At 36.7% G+C, this 16702-nt stretch overlaps 1 protein-coding gene across 1 annotated transcript in view; it reads right to left on the bottom strand.

Annotated features, from left to right (window-relative positions):
• Positions 1-16702, bottom strand: part of PPFIA4 (PTPRF interacting protein alpha 4) — a gene marked incomplete at its 5' end in the record, with an annotated part of 72881 nt that overhangs the window by 52034 nt on the left and 4145 nt on the right. The window contains one exon of the mRNA XM_081325439.1: positions 20-121. Within this exon, the coding sequence (XP_081181565.1) occupies positions 20-121 (102 nt within the window). The remainder of the gene's footprint in view (positions 1-19; positions 122-16702) is intronic.

The following is a 16702-nucleotide window of genomic DNA, read 5'->3' as shown; positions in this document are numbered from 1 at the left end:
AAACTCGTTTATTACTCACCCGCGTATTGTTGCGTTCTGCTTTCAGCTCAGAGATCTCCTCTTCCCTTTCCAACAGCTGCTCTCGACATGCATTGAGTTCCCTGGTCAATGTGGCAAATTCCTGCAAGACAGCCATAAACTCCACAACTAAGTTAGGTTTCGATAGATTTTGCCTAAAGAAACATAATGCCACAAAAAAGGGAATTGCACCCCTATCCTTCCCCGCCTGCCTAAGAAGATCATAAAATATTTCAATTACCGAAACTGGATTTTTGTTACACATCTGATTATGAATTATAAAACCAGCTGAATAGAATGCATAGTTGTTCTTCAGCAAACAAAAAGCAGCACTTTTGTTTGTTCTGACACTTATCAGCAGGTTTTTATACTTCACAAGGCATTCAAGCATTCCAAAGTTACATTTATTATTTTAGTGTAATCTGAAATGGCAGTAAGATTCCATTACCATCAGTACTTCTGCCCTCAGTTCCTCTCCTATGTGAATTCAAGAAAATAAGAAACATCAGGTAAAGAAACAGCAGTCTGTTCATTTAAGACAGTTACTAGTAAGTCCATTTTTGGTATATAAAAAGTGCATTTTGGTAGCAGAACAATACATAGTTGCTTTTATTTGTTTGTTTTCCCACCAAGCAAGATTTTGATCAGCTTTCTGAAAGCCTCTGAGTTTTGAACATAGCTTACACTGGGGCCTCTCTTAATTTTATTCACACAACAAACCCAAGAGATAGTCTGGGCTGAGAGTGGCTGCCTAACATTATTCCATGAGTTCTGAGCTTGAATTTTGGCAGGTAAGACCTTAAGACAGACATGTCAAACTCGCGACGTCACGTGACGTCGCACTACATATTGGAGCTTTTTCTCCATTGCCGGCAATGGGGTGGGCGCAGTTTTGGGATGATGCGTTCGGCATGCGGGCCAGCAGTTTGACACCCCTGTCTTAAGATGACCGTAATCATTATGCTATGTAGATTCTGTGGTGTAAGCATTTTTTTCATTATCAAAGGGTAGTATCACCAGAAAAGGAGGGGACAGCCCTGGCGTGAAAGATTGTACTTGCAGGCCTGGTGTGATTGGAGGTGCTTCCAACCACATGCAGAGAGGTATAGTTGACTGGTGCTCCTGGCTCCCATGTAGAGATATCCAGATCTCCCACCCTCAACTGTCCTGCACCCTCCTACAATTTCTGGGCAAGAATCGAATCAGTAAATATTGCCATTATCCATTTCATTCCAGATAAAGTCCTTCTTTGCACTGACTTATTTGGAGAGGGCAGAAGTACGGTAACAAACTATCTCTTCTGCTTTCTTTTCTTCATTATTGCTTAGCCAATTAGCCAGGCAAATGATAGAAGTTAAATTTTCTATCAGAACAATTCAATGAGAAATGTAACACTTTCTAACGAGTAGCAAAGTTAAGGAACTAAATGGAAGATAAAACCAGAAAGAGAAAGTCTGTAGGATTTGTCTCAGTGGCTGCTCCTCTAGACAGGAAATGCATATACAGAATACATAAAACAAGGTACAGCTCAGATCATTTCCCATTAAACAAATTAAGGTTGTAATTTGCATCAAGCTTTTACTAATTCCTAGACTGATTATTGCATTCTCAATTTCCAACTTCTGTGGAAATGGAGTGCTGCTTTTCTAGTTGTGAACCAGCTGGGAGAGATATTCTGTTTTCCCATGAGAGGAAATCACAAAACCAAGACAAAATTGATTTTGCCACCACCATGCACGCTCTGAGGGAAATCTTCTCACTGCTGATTGCTCTTTAAGGGCATCATTCTAGACTGACAGGTTAGATGTTGGTTTTTCTCTTATGTTTAAACCCTTTGGGATGAGATGTTTTTCAGCTTACTTCATCTGGCATTCCATGGTGGCCTCCCATTCAAATACTAACACTGGTTAGCTTTTAAACCCAGACAAGATCAAAGAGGTGCTGTCGCCTGCTAATGTGAAAGAACTAAACCATAGTTCATAATTGATCATTTGCCATTGAATGTTGGCGACACTGTCCTGGGGGAGAAGCAAGATAATCAACAAAAATGTTCTGATTGTCGCTGCCCTCTTTGACATACAATATTGTCTCTGACAGTGCAAAGCTACAGCTGCCCTTCAATGAAACTTTCACTACTATGAGACACTATCTATTTCCAAGAAAACTCGGGTAAGTAGTCTTTTTACCTTTTTATTACAATGGTGTTGCCAGGTATTTGTCAGTTAGAGAAGCTGCAATGATGATGACTCTGTTAGAGATGTAAAACATTCCTGATGATGGAGAGAAAGGAAGCTAATAACAACACCCATTTCTTACTTTCTCTCACTCAAATGTTCCTTCTATAATTTCAGAGGACTTTAAAAATTAAATGACAATTGGAGAAATTTCTACAGACACAGATTACCTTACAACAGAAACTATTTTGTGAGATTCTTTATACTTGTGAAAATACTTGATTCTCTTTGGGGAGACATTAATAAATTGTACTTTCATATTAAAGAGCATCTGAAATAGTTCAAAGTGCTCTTAATCGGACATCTTTCCTAAATGTTAGAATGCAAACAAGAGAACAGCATTCATATAATCAGCTTGAATTTTCTCTGGCTTGATATTTTAGTAAAATAAGTGTAGTGTAGCGTAAGAGGTGAGAAGGGAGAAATCCTCCTGTGTGTGTCTTTCACTAAGACAAAATCCAAATATGTGTATATTACAAGTAGTACTTGGTAAGGAAAATTAGGAAAGTTAGTGCAAATGGTAATTGTCTGATTTATTATACTGTAATGTAAGCAATAGCAGGCTGACTTTCAAGGCAACCTTTCAGCCAGAGATCCTTGCTTGCGTAATGTAATGTGAATATGCCTGGGGTGGAACTGCATTTCATTTGTGCTTGAGGCACATTAACCAATATGTGCCCAACTGATGGGTGTTATGTCCTTACTGTTAAAATGGAATGCTGCATCTGACATGGTTAAAACTAAGACTGGTAACCTACTTCTTGATGAGTGGTGGAGGTCAATATTCATGAGCCCATCGGTTGACGAAGATGGTTTATGGAAGATTGCAACTTGGACTGTAACAGAAGTAAATGATAAAGCATATGAATTAATGAATGGAATGAAAAAAAGAAAGAAAAAACAGATATATTTTTGTGACTGTGAAACAAAAGAACGGGGAATGGTGAAATAGATATGAATGAAAATGACCTGACTTAAAGCAGTAGAGTTGATGAATACACGCAGGAAATGAAGGTGTAGGTTTTATTATGAACAAAAGCACTTAAATATATCTCAGAAAATATTATTTGCTTTCACCTAAGTTACTCTGCATGTGTGTAGGAATTCATAGGTAGTGAAATATGTGTGCAATAAAACTAATGAGTGGTGATAAAAGAAACTCAGAGATTATTTTACAGGAAAACTGCAATTTTCTGAATGAATGCATCTCAGAAGCAAAAGTTATTTCATTTGAAGAGATGAAAGGATTTGTCAGAAAGAGTGAAAGAGTAAAAGAAAATTGTTTGAGACACCCAAAGACCCAAACCTGAAAGAGAATGATGACTTATGAGTAACTGTTTTAAGCAGTTGATAAAGTCAGCTTCAAATACATGATTAACGTATGTATTGCCACCTGTACATACAAGAAATAATTGATTCATTCACAAGGAATAGATCTAAAAGCACAATTGTTTGATTAATTAAGAAACAGTGAGAGAATTAGTGAAGGATACTAAGATGAAGAGAGATTGTACCATCATTTGGTAGAATCAAAAATCAATTTTGGGGGGAAATGGACATCCAAAGAACTAATTTATGTTAGAATGAAAGGAGAATGACTACAGGGAGAAAAAGGTTGAGCCCTATTTTAAAGGTGATTAGAGGATAAATTTATTTATTTATTTTATTTTATTTTATTTATATACCGCCCTTCTCCCGAAGGACTCAGGGCGGTGTACAGGGCAATGCAATAAAATACAATATACAAAAATTAAAAAATATTAAATACTACAGCCCTATTCAATAAATTAATACAAAACTATAAAATACCCCTAAACCCATCAGACCAGGCCGGCATGTTCAAATAAATGTGTTTTTAGGTCCCGTCGGAAGGAGCGAAGGTCGGAAGCCATCCGGAGCTCAACCGGTAGACGGTTCCAAAGGTCTGGCGCGCCCACAGAGAACGCCCTCCCCCTGGGGGCCGCCAGTCAACACTCTTTGACTGATGGCACCCTAAGGAGGCCCTCTCTGTGGGAGCGCACTGGACGAAGGGAAGTTGATGCCGGCAGCAGGTACTCCCGTAAGTAACCCGGACCCATGCCATTTAGGGCTTTATAGGTCATAACCAGCACCTTGAATCTTACCCAAAATGATTGGCAAATAGCTGTAAAGAAAGACAATGAAATTGCATGGAATGAAATAAAAATAATCATGTTACAAAGTGCTAGAGAAGCACATGGAGTTAGGTTAATGGGAAATATGAAAAAGGTTGCTTGATGGAATGATTAAGGGAAAGGGGTGTGGATGAGAAAAAAAATCACATGTAAGAGAATAACTGCTGCAAAAAAATGAAGGGAGGAAGACAGAAGATTGACAGAAGACAGTTATTTGAAGGGAGGAAGACAGAAGATTGAGGGTGGAATCACCAGCTAAAGGAGAAGGGAGCACCTCTAGGAGGAGTAGAAAGACATTCCAGCTTAGAGTCAATTCAGGGGACAAAACATCTGAGGTCAAACCCTTAGGTTTATATCTGTCATTTCCCAAGGGAAGTCTGGTGAGATTTTTGTAATATAGGTAAGCAACAATAAAGTATCTACTTGGGCTTGTTCATGGAATCGTTCTGGTTGTTTGCACCTGGTGTTTAATGAGAAAAGGGTCATAGCAAAATATATATCAAAAAGAGTTAGGAACTCCAAGGTCCCTTCCAACTTATTATTATTATTATTACTAGTTAAGGTACAGTTTTAATGGAAATAAAATATTGTTTGGAAATCTATGACAAAGGCTATGCAGGAAGGCTTCAGAAGAGTAAATAGAAATAAAAATAAAAGTGATTGTAGGAGATGATCAAGCTGAGCCAGCGAAGTCAAACATATCATCAGTCTTGAGTCCCTTCTCACCCACAAGAGGTCTAAGTACAGCCCACTGACTCTTATCTGCCGCCAATTTGCTTTGAGTTCAGATTCTTGTAGAGAGCGTAACCTTGCAATAAACCTTTATATTCATTTGAACTGCTTGGACTTCTGATTTTCCTGCACTTGACAGTGGTGATAAAATTTGGAATGCAACTGAAGTGAGGGGAATGTTGGAAAGATTGTTTTATAGCTTTCTATCAGAATTTATAGAGTTGTAGTAGAATTGAAATAATTGCTATAAATTATGAACATCAAAAATGCTGTGAGAAAGTTAAAAAATATAAGGTTGCAAGAATAGATGATATAACATGGAGAAATACAAAAATATTTGATATGATTTGTTTATGGAGAAGCTAGGTAATTAGCTGTTGCACCTTATTGTAAGTACTACATCTATGCCTCATGGTTAAAAATATACCATTATTATTCCCTTATACAAAAGGAAGGGTAGCAAAAGTATATCCAAAAACTACAAAGTGATTTTTTTCTTAAGAATGTCAGAAAGATTTTAGCAGAATTTCAGGACATATGAAAGTTGTTTAAAAGAGAATAGTGTGATTGGTATACATCACAGTATCTAAAGTTTTTTAAAGAAACATGTCAGTATTTTTGCTTGGGACTCATGTTTCCTTTGGTCTTGCAAGGTACCGTTCAAGTAAGTTAACAGATAGTTAGTGTTCATGGTTGTGCTTCTTATCTGGACAATCTCAAATAGTTAACCTAAACCTTGCAAGATTAAAAGTACTTTTCCCCTCTTTTCTCTTTACTCTTCAGAAAACTAGGGAGGACACTTTATCTGTCTACCTGTAGAATGAGATCACATGCCTGTGATAAATGATAACGCGTGTTGTTTTTAAATTTAAATATTTAATAATTATTAGTGTATGTTTTTTAGAAACAAATCGACAAAAATGCAGTAATATATGAAGATGTCATATATTCATTCTTTTTTAAAAAAAACCTTTTAAAGTATTTGAATAGGATTCATACATCTAGAATAGCATACCCACTAAAATCAGTGGAATTTTGAAATGATTGAAATGATTAACTGGAATACCATCTATCTGAATAGATCAGTTCTAAGCATGACTATGTCTGCATGGAGTCCATAATAAACCATTATATATATATATATATATATATATATATATATATATATATATATATATATATATATATATATATATATATATAATGTATATATATATGGGACGCGGTGGCTCAGTGGGTTAGGACACTGAGCTTGTCAATCAGTTTGGTGGATCAAATCCCGAGTGCCGCGTAACAGAGTGAGCGCCTGTTACTCGTCCCAGCTTCTGCCCACCTAGCAGTTCGAAAGCACGTAAAAATGCAAGTAGAAAAATAGGCACCACTACGGTGGGAAGGTAACAGTGTTCCGTGCGCCTTTGGCGTCTAGTCATGCCGGCCACATGACCACGGAGACGTCCTCGGACAATCGCTGGCTCTTCGGGGAGAAATAAATCAGGAGTATTGGTCTCATTTGAGGCATCTAATTGCAATTATGGTTTCTGCCAAACTTATTTTGTAAATCAAAACAGATGCCAAAGCAATCAGTACTATTGACTAAGCATTACAAAATTAGCCCAATTTTTAGCAGCCAGAAAAACCCTTGTCCCTCAAAAAAGAAAAAAAAGGAAAAGACAATATTGTCCCAGTCAATCAGCACAGTGGTTTCAAACTTCTCATAACTGTCAATATGACTCTTTAGTTTGCAGTAACAAATATTAGCTGAAATCTTAGAAAATAAAATAGCAGTAGTGATAGCTGTAATAATAATAAAACAACAAAATTTTCTGTGTCTCTGAGATTACGTATGAGAACAGCCTGAATATTTTCAGAATTGTCTCTGAAGCCATTCTTTCAAAAATAAAAGTCTTTCTGTTGGATTATCTTTAAAATCACCAGTTCACCATACTATTTCTCACATAGTAAAGTGAGAAGCTTTAGGAAGCCCACAATAAATATGACAACACCTTTCTCCTGTTCCTCCTCATTCAAAGTATTTAGAATGGGGTATTCAAAATGTGCTACCCCGGATTTTGGCAATAGCATAAAAACATCTTCAAAAAGAGAACAGTGAACAATCATTTGAGCCCTATGTTATCATTAGAACTTAATTTTGTGGCTATTTAAACATATAGACTGAAGTGTGTGCATGTGTGTGTGAAACAAGACAGATAAAAGCTAAGAACTAATAATTAAGATGAAAGAAAAAGTAAAGAGGAAACAAAGCAAAAAGTGCAGAAAGAAAAGGAAGAAAAAAGAAATATAAAGAATGGCTTCTGATTTCCTTTTACAACAGTTATAGGTATAAATTTAAATTGACTTCTTTAAAATTACAATATACCGTAAGTTTCTTTAGAGGGAAATATTAAAACTGTCAAAGTACAATATACAAAGAAGCAAAACTAATCTTGTCTCTGGCGCTAACTTATCAAATCGTGCAAGCTTATTTGACCAGAAACTATAAAAGAACTGGGGGGAAATTAATTCCAGGATTTCTTTAAATATCCTAATTCTAACATAACATTTCTACATATGATTTCTAGGACTCTTGGTAATTGCCCTCTGGGAACATAGGAGTATAGAACAAAGTATAAATGTCTGCCCTTTTAATCAACAAATACAGCATGCAGTTTGAAACAGCAGGGGGGATTTAACAAACTGCAAGATCATACTCACTCAGCTATTACTCCCTTCCAGAACCCTACACACAATTTTCTCTGATTGTTCAAGTACCCTAAAGCAAAGAACAAGCATTTCTAGATGAGTAGCTTCCAAAAGTCAAGGGCCCATTTCTTACATATAAATACCAATCCCAGGAAACAACCCTAGAACTATTAGCGCTTAATGCTGGTGGTATAACCAGTAACACTAACACTGCCCAAGTCCTCTTGCCCTCACAAAGACCTTTGGAGCTACCTATCGTAACACCTTTTCAATTCCTTAAAACAAAGAAAAAAAGCAGGATGTCATGCCCACAAATAACTTCTGAAAGAAGATGCAAGTCTGTTTGAAAGTATAGACAGGCCTGAAAACCTAATAACCCTGGAGTATTTCTATCTAGAAAAAGGAAGTGCTAGGATGGATAGGTATTGCAAGCAATACCCTGCTTACCTGAAACATGAACATGCTGAAATTAATGCCATTGGGAAGACAGATGTTTATGAATTGGTTCCCTGTATTCATGCAGGAAGATCATAGCCACCTTGATCAGTAAATCCATAGCTCTACAGACTGAAGGGAGAATAGCAACTAAATCCAGGAAGGAAGGTTAGAAGCAGCACAGATTCTAGATGCCAGTGCACACCTTGGTTTGAGATTCCAGTCAGTAGGAAATCACTTCCTATTGTACCTAGAAGGATGAGGAGGATTGGGCACTGTAACTGTGTCATCAAAGCTTGCAGAAATTTCCCATCTGCTGCCTGTGTTAATCACATCGCTTTTCAAGATACAGAGAAGGCAGATGTATGATTTGGTAAGAGAGGCACAGGAGCTACAAGCAGGAGCTGGGAGCCAGAAGAGCCAGCAGCCTCCCCCAGAGGATCTCACAGATACACAAATGACCTAGTTTGCTTTGCATTGCTTGCATGTTCCCTACCCTGAATGTTAGAGGCAGAGGAATTGAAGCAGGAGCAGAAAGTAAATCACTGGATAGCCCCTTAATCCAAGCGGCTGCAGAGCCCAGGAGGCATAACCCTCCCTTGGTGACCTGGCATGCTCTTTGCCCAGCTGCTGAGCGTGAACAGACACCATTGCTAGGGCTCTCACTCCAAAAGATGAGCGCTTAGCAGGAAGGTAGCAAATTGGAGGCAGGAGACAGAGTTATCCAAAAGTTAGTTGGAGCCTTCAGCCTGGGCCATCGTATACTTACTGATAAAACAGAACCGTATGACCCAGCTAGAGAATGGCCAAAAGACAGATTGTTCAGTGAAGATGCAGCAAGACCATAACACGAGGAGGCCAGCTCAAGTGTTTAGGTTTTCCCATACCTGTCAAGCTCTTAGAGGATTCTGTGGTGGCTTAGCAGCAAAAAGGGGTTGGCACCACCATAAAACAGCAAGTGGTGATGTCGAACTCCTTACTTTTAATGAGAAATCTCATTAAAATACAGACGCATGTTAATTCAAACCCCAACCACTATGATGCTAACAGCACTTTCAAAGAAGTCTCTTGCCCTTAGATTAATTTTATTTTTCTGTGAAAAAATTTCCCATCCCAAGAATAGTGTTAAGTAGATAAAACAATGAAATACTGACAATTATATTTCAATATACTGCTATCTATATGACACTTTGTCAAGTCTACATTTCTCTACACTGCTACCTGGCAGTACAGTAATCAGGCCAGGTGCTTAGACCAAGAATTAGTAAGTTCAAGTATCCATGTATAAAGTAAAAAATAAATATTTTTATTTATTTAAGAAAATTTATATAGCCGCCCAACTCTGTGACCCCTAGAGGTTCACAAGGATAAAATATTACACAGGCATTTGTACATGGTCTCACTGAAACCTACAGTTTACCCAACCATTTGGAGGGGAGCCCTGCTTCACATATGTACTAAATGTAGCTTCCACTGAATGCCTTCAGTTCCTAAGACCAACAGAGTGAAACAAAAGGAACAGTGAAGTCATTATCAATGTACTTGTTATCTATCATATTTATATGCCATACACTTCTAGTATAACCAACTAAATCATCTAAGATTAATCAAGTTAGCAGACTGGGTTGTGTTTATTCACAGATGACCACTCAAAGAATTGTACTTATAGTTGAATAACCATTTTTTCCCTTTCATTGTGGATTTTCGTGAGTCACAAACTGTGTAAATAGCCAGTTTACCAGAAAAAGAAATTGATTATCATATGGCAACTGAAAATGGATGAGCTCTTTCAAAAATTGCATCTGTCTTAGAATGATATTCAATCTACAGCACTTAATAATTGAGCTTATATGGTCACCAGATATGATTCCAGTCAAGAAATATATGGTTGAAGAAAAAAAAGTTAATTAGACTGTCTATGGAGATACTCAATTAATTAGATTAACCAGACCACCCATCCCCAGTCACCTTTCCTGGTTTCTTAGAGAAGCAATAAAAATGCTTACAAGGCAAAAGGATTCTAATAACAAGGATAAAGCATATTTGGTGGCAAGGAAAGCTATGACAAGCAAGAGGAGACAACAAAACGACTCACTAAACAATCTTTATTCTAAAACACAGAACCTTTTTTTCTCAATAAACCATTATTTATTCTCATTACCTCACTACCTCTAGCCTCATGGATATATGCATGTTTTGATCTACAAAAATATGTATACAGGGTTGCATCCCTGCCTTTTTAGGTTTGTTACTATAGTTTCCAATTTCAAAATAAATGCAATTTTTGCTTTTACCAATTGATAGGTATTGTGGTCTCTGTTATTAACAAACCCATCAAGGAGAAAGTTTTTCTACAATACTACTACTGCTTTGTGGTGTCAGTACAAAACATAAAAGGGCATAGGTATTTAGCTAGTCCATAGCAAAGCTTGTCATCTGGGGAAATATTGAGATGAAAAAAATTATAGCAGTTAAAAAGGAAAAACATAATAAATCTCCAAAAAATAATGAAACAAAATGAGATGAAATGAAATGAAGAATGAAATTTTTCCAATGATGTTGAGGAGTTGGCAGACAATATAATGTGTTCAGTAAAATGAAAGAACTTTAAAATGAATTTACAAAAAATAAAGTATTTTGTAAAGGATTGTTTTTTGAAAAAATAAGGAAGGCAAGATTTCTTCACGACACATAATTTTCCAGCTCAATAAATCCAAAATAATGGGTACTTAAAAACCTATTTTCAATGAGTAAATTCAAGGAGATAAAAAATAGGGTGTTTTTTTTAGAATTAAACAATTCCAAAGTGGCGCTGTGAAAGAATGAGACCTATCTGTGTGAATCTTGAGACCACAATGAAGAATACATCAATCTGAAGTCAGCCTTTGAAAGACTCTTCTTTACAAGTTTTACTAATTCTATAAATATATAAAAGGAGGATACACTCACATTTCTTTGTAAATCAGATACTAGATTACCTACCAGGCTCACGAAAGTAACTTAATAGACCACTGTGTGATTGATTCAACTTTTTAAAAAAAATTTAGAACAGTAACTTCAATTGTAAAACCAAACATAAAAATAAAGTCATGCATAAAGAGGAGTTAATATTTGCCCTTTCTAAATATAGTTTGCATATTTTATTTATTTTATGTGCAGGAAAGGAAAAGTGAACAGATAACTAATCTTTCTGAGGCGGGAAATATCATAACCCATATTCATTTATCAATAGATTACATTAGTTGCTTATAAATTATCGAATCCTCCATATAAACTTTGTTATATATAATCCTGCACATTCCGCACTTTTCTGTTTGGCTGGCAGGATGACAGTAAAATTCAAGCAGAAACTTTACTTAATCAGATATAGACAAAGATACTGTCATTTTGCTGAAAATCAGTTTGGTGCATGATTAAAATACTGACCTAGAAGCCAGGAAATGGTCACTCTCAGTCAGCCCAAACTATTTCACAGGGTTATTGTGGGGAAAATAGGATGCAGGAGCATTAGTTATGTTTGCTACCTTGAATTATTTATTTTTAAAAGTGGAATTAAATAATTATTATTGTGGTTCATCACACAGTCAGCCTGATGTTTAGACTGGTTTGGCATTTTGATCTACCAAGGTATTGTTGCAGGATGTAAGCTGCTCTAAGTAAAGCTGCCTTTTGCAATTGACTGACAGTGATTTCAATGCTGTTCAAATGGTGCTCCAGATGTTTTGGGATTGCACCCAAAGAGCCTATTACTACTGGTACTATTTTTGTTTTCTTTTGCCACAGTCATTCTACATAGTCTATTTGCAGGTCTTTGTACTTTGGGATTTTCTTACTCTTCTATTCTGCCATCTTCATATACTGCAATGACTACTATCTGATGTTTTTGTCTTTCTTAGTGACAATTGTAAAATCTGGGGTGTTATATGGCAGATACTTGTCTTTGAATTTTAAAGTCCCAGAGCACTTTAGCTTCTTCATTTTCTATGACTTTCTCTTATGGTCCCATCAGTTCTTGCTTGCAGGTAAATGGTATTTCTTGCAGATCTTCCAATGCATTATTGTTCCTACTTTGTCATTTATTGTTTGTAATCAGTCTGCGTGATCTTCTTGCACAGAATGGAGCAACTCACTATGGCCTACTCTCCACAGGACAACTCACTGTGGTCAATTCACCACAGGACAACTCTCCACAGGACAATTCAGTGATGTTGGACAGCCATAACCTGATTTGTTCGGTATTGTTAACAGAGGAATTAATGCAATAACAAACAGGAATGGTGACAGGGAATCTTCTTGAAAGATTCTTCTCTTAATATTAACCTCTCTCAGTCTGTCACCATTAATCAGCAACTGTGTCTACCATTGCACTGATGGTTTTTGCACAAAGCTTCTGATGTTTCTACTGATTCCTGTTACTTCTAGGCACTTGATTATCCAATCATGTGGCAGGGAGTTGAGTGCCTTCTTGTGATCAGAGCAAGCTATATTCAAGTTGATTTTCCTTCTCTTGCAGTTTTCCAAAGTCATCTTGTCAATTGGAAATTGATCTTTTGTTCCTCTGCTTTTGGATAGTTTCCTTTCAGCGTAGGTAGAAAGAGCTTATTTTCAACAAGATGCTATTGGACTGCATCAGCTACAAACCAGTTAGCAATTTAAAAGTTGTTGGTAACTAGGTAATTGGCTTGCAGTTGCCTGGTGCTACCGCTTTTGCTGAATTTTTCATTATCAAGTTGGTTTTGCCAGATGTTAGCTACTCTGAAATTTCACCTCCTTGCAATATGTTGCTAAACTGCTTGGTAATGTATGGGTGTAGACCAGTAAGATATTTCAACCCAAAACCATGCAGTTCATCTTCACCTGTTGCTGACAAATTCTTGATCTTCCTTGCTCTTTTCTCTACAATTTCTGTTGTTGTTACAAGTTCTTTCATCTCATCTTTTAACCAAGCTGCATCCTTGTTGTATTTCTTTGGATTATCCCATATCTGCGCCCAGAACTGTACTGTTTCTTCCTTGTCAGGTATTAACTAGTTCATTGCAGTTTCTCCATGAGTGGATTGGTAGAAATGTTTCTGATTTGACTGAAATTGGAGATTTTACCTATAGTGTGCAATTCAAATTACATGTATGATGATCATCTTGCAATTAAATAATTGTTATTTGCTGCTTTATTATTTCCAGAGGTTCCTTAATCTTCCTTGTTTCTAAGTGATACTTCTTGATGAAGTATTCTACAGTCTTCTTGTTTCTCAGCTTCTTTTCTTTAAACTGCTTTAACTTGTTTGCATCTGATTTTAGCATGCTGATTTTATTTTCCAGTCACTGTATATGCAGTATTTAGCTTTCTTTCTTTTTCATTGATTCTGCATTCCAGGTATTCAATTAAAACTGCAGCCATACTGTATGGTATTCACTTTGTTTCTTTAAGTGACCTAATGCCTATATTTGATATTATAGTATTGGCATCTTTTAATACTTGTGCTCACTTTGGAACAATCTTCAATACAGGCAAACATGTTATTGTTTTATACTGTTCTTTTCTTTGTTTAATTCTTCATTTTCAGTTAGAAGGCTTTGTTCTTTCTGAAGAGAAGGCAGAGGAGAAAGTGACTGGTTTGGGAATGAAAATGATTCAATAGATATGCTGGCTTCCTCTAATGTTGGTTTCCTCTGGTTTGCCTCTATAGTCTGAGGCACCTTTGGCAAGGTTTTGATTTCTTTACCCTGGGTAGACCTTTGTAATTCTTCCAGTTCTGCTCCTGTGAATACTTTGCTTTTGTATTATAAATCACTGTTGATCTGCTATCCCGTTTTGTTACTTTCTGATTCTGGATGTTGCTCTTTCCAGAACTGCTACATTCTTTTCAGATATCCTTTTCTTGCTGGACTTGAATTGTGGTAACATATAATTATTTCTTTGTTTTCAATCTTTCTATATTTCTGACTGATAAACAACTTTTCTTCTAGTAGTCCTGCTGGCCTTGGATGCTCAGCCAACAGTCCTGAGAGTCCTGTAGCCCATTTGTCACCAGATATCCAGGAACTCCAACACCTAGCATGGTCCTTGTTGACCTAGGTCAGGGGTAGGCAACCTCGGCTCTTTTATGACTCATGGACTATGCTGGCTCAGGAATTCTGGGAGCTATGCTGGCTCAGGAATTCTGCGAGTTGAAGTCCATGAGTCATAAAAGAGCCGAGGTTGCCTACCCCTGACCTAGGGTGATGACCAATCTGGTATGGATTACTGTAAATTACTGTACACCTCACCATATTATTAGTTACTGGAGAGATATTCTTTGTCTGGGTCTTCTGATGAGATCTGCAAATACAAGTAGAATAACTGTAGAAAAGGTCAGGGAAAAATGTGCTACCATAACCAAATCTTCCTTGAGGGAAGTAATTTTGCAGTCGTTGCAAAACAGACAACGAGCTAGACATTTTGGAGTATTTAAACAACCCTATTCTTGTGGCATAATTTTTTGGAGCAAAAATCCAGGCCCATAATGCTATGATATTTAGTTCTCAGTCAGTGAAAAATTATACAATAGCAAATGTACCGTGATAGCAGAACAACATGATAATGTGACAAAGACAAAAACAAAGACTGCAAAGAGGCAAGCTAATGTGCTCAAAAGAGAGAGGATGTCCTCCTAGATACAGTGCGAAGGAAAATGAAATGTAAGAGTGTTAGGATATACTGGACTTCATATGGAACACTTCAGTTGCTGAAATACTTTTTTTATGACTTCCTACTTTCTTTAATATATATTTCAATACGATAGCCAACAAAATGGATGCACACGGAACATTATAAAAAAAAAAGCCAGACCATTGAATTCACTATAGCACAAACCAACACAAACTTGAAAAGGATAAAACTACTATACATTAAAAACATCCCAGAAAAAAATAAACAGACTAATGCCACTTGAAATTATTGTAGCATACAAACCAACTAAAGCTCTCCAAACCATCTTAAGAAACTCATGTAGCCCAAAAATAAAAACAGGAATCATCTATAACACATAGTTTAAGGATTGTAACAGCCACTGTGTAGGACAGATAGACAGAAGACTAGCAAAATGCATCCATGAACACCAACTAGCTATCAGACAATACGATTAAAACTCTTTAATTTCATAACTTATGGACAAATGTAACCATAATTTTGATTGGGAAAGCTTCCTAGACCAAGCTAAATCCAAAAATAGTAGGGAATTCCTGAAAGCTTGGCACTCAGGCAAATCGGCCATTAAAGAGGCACATAGAGATAAACAACACTTACACACCATTCCAAGGAGACAATAACAAAGCTAAAAAGGGAACCAAGAGACCAGAACACCTCCTTGAAAGTAATCAACATTTAGATAAGCACAGAGTAACACTAGGATTATCACCAGACAAACAATCAAGCAGTAAACAACAGCCTAATTGCCAAAGAGAAAACAACACCTCCACCAACACTGACAAGGCAAGAACAGTATATAAACACATAAATTTCATTCACTTCTAGCACTGAAAATGTTATCTAGTCTGGTAAGAAAATGTTTGCAAGCAAATAACCAAGCTCAGAGAACATCAAAAACTCCACAGTTCAACCTGAGCTACATAAATTTTCCTGCATTGGTATATCTTTATTACTTGTCATTCTTGCAATTTTTGCAAAAGGTTTATCCTTGAATATGGTCATTCCTTCTTGTCAGTGTATCCAAATCTTATTTATTTACATTTATTATAGCCGCTCAATTCTTATGGATTCTGGGTAGTATACAAAACTGAACCAAATAAACAAGCACAATCCAAATCCATAAAAAACAAGTAAAACCTAAAACCGCAAAGTCACCCCAGACTAAAATGATCAAAAAATAACACAAAACAAGCAAAACACTACTACTTCAAACATCAACCCCAGGTCTGGGTCCAAAGTCAGGCTTTGCAGAATCATCGGACACAAGGTGCTATCTTTTCATTAAATTACTATAGAATTGTAAATCCCTTTGGAATCCAACCTAGTAAAAATATGTGCTTTCTGTAGTTATTATAAGAGTTCATACATGAGGGGGACAATGTAATACTTGCTGTCAAGCCCTTATAGAAGGAGACAGAGAGTTTAATATGGAATTTGAAAACATGAATTGAGGGAAAGGTATAAAGACTTGAAAATGGAGTTGCTATTGATTAGATAAACCACTAATGAATCTTGGCATCAACTGATTCTTTATTGCTCCTCCTGTTTATCTTTTTTTTTAATTCCATTTATATCCCGCCCTTCTCCGAAGACTCAGGGCGGCTTACAAGCTTAGCAGTAGCCTTCATTCTATGTATATGCCTGCTTATTAGGGCTTTCACACACACCCCCAAGCGGCATTATTACAAAGTCAGCTTAATTGCCCCCAACAATCTGGGTCCTCCTTTTACCTACCTCGGAAGG

Source organism: Vipera berus, assembly GCF_964194415.1.
Source record: "Vipera berus genome assembly, chromosome: 3".
In the NCBI taxonomy this organism is placed as follows: Eukaryota; Metazoa; Chordata; class Lepidosauria; order Squamata; family Viperidae; genus Vipera; species Vipera berus.
This window is presented reverse-complemented; position numbering and strand designations above follow the sequence as displayed.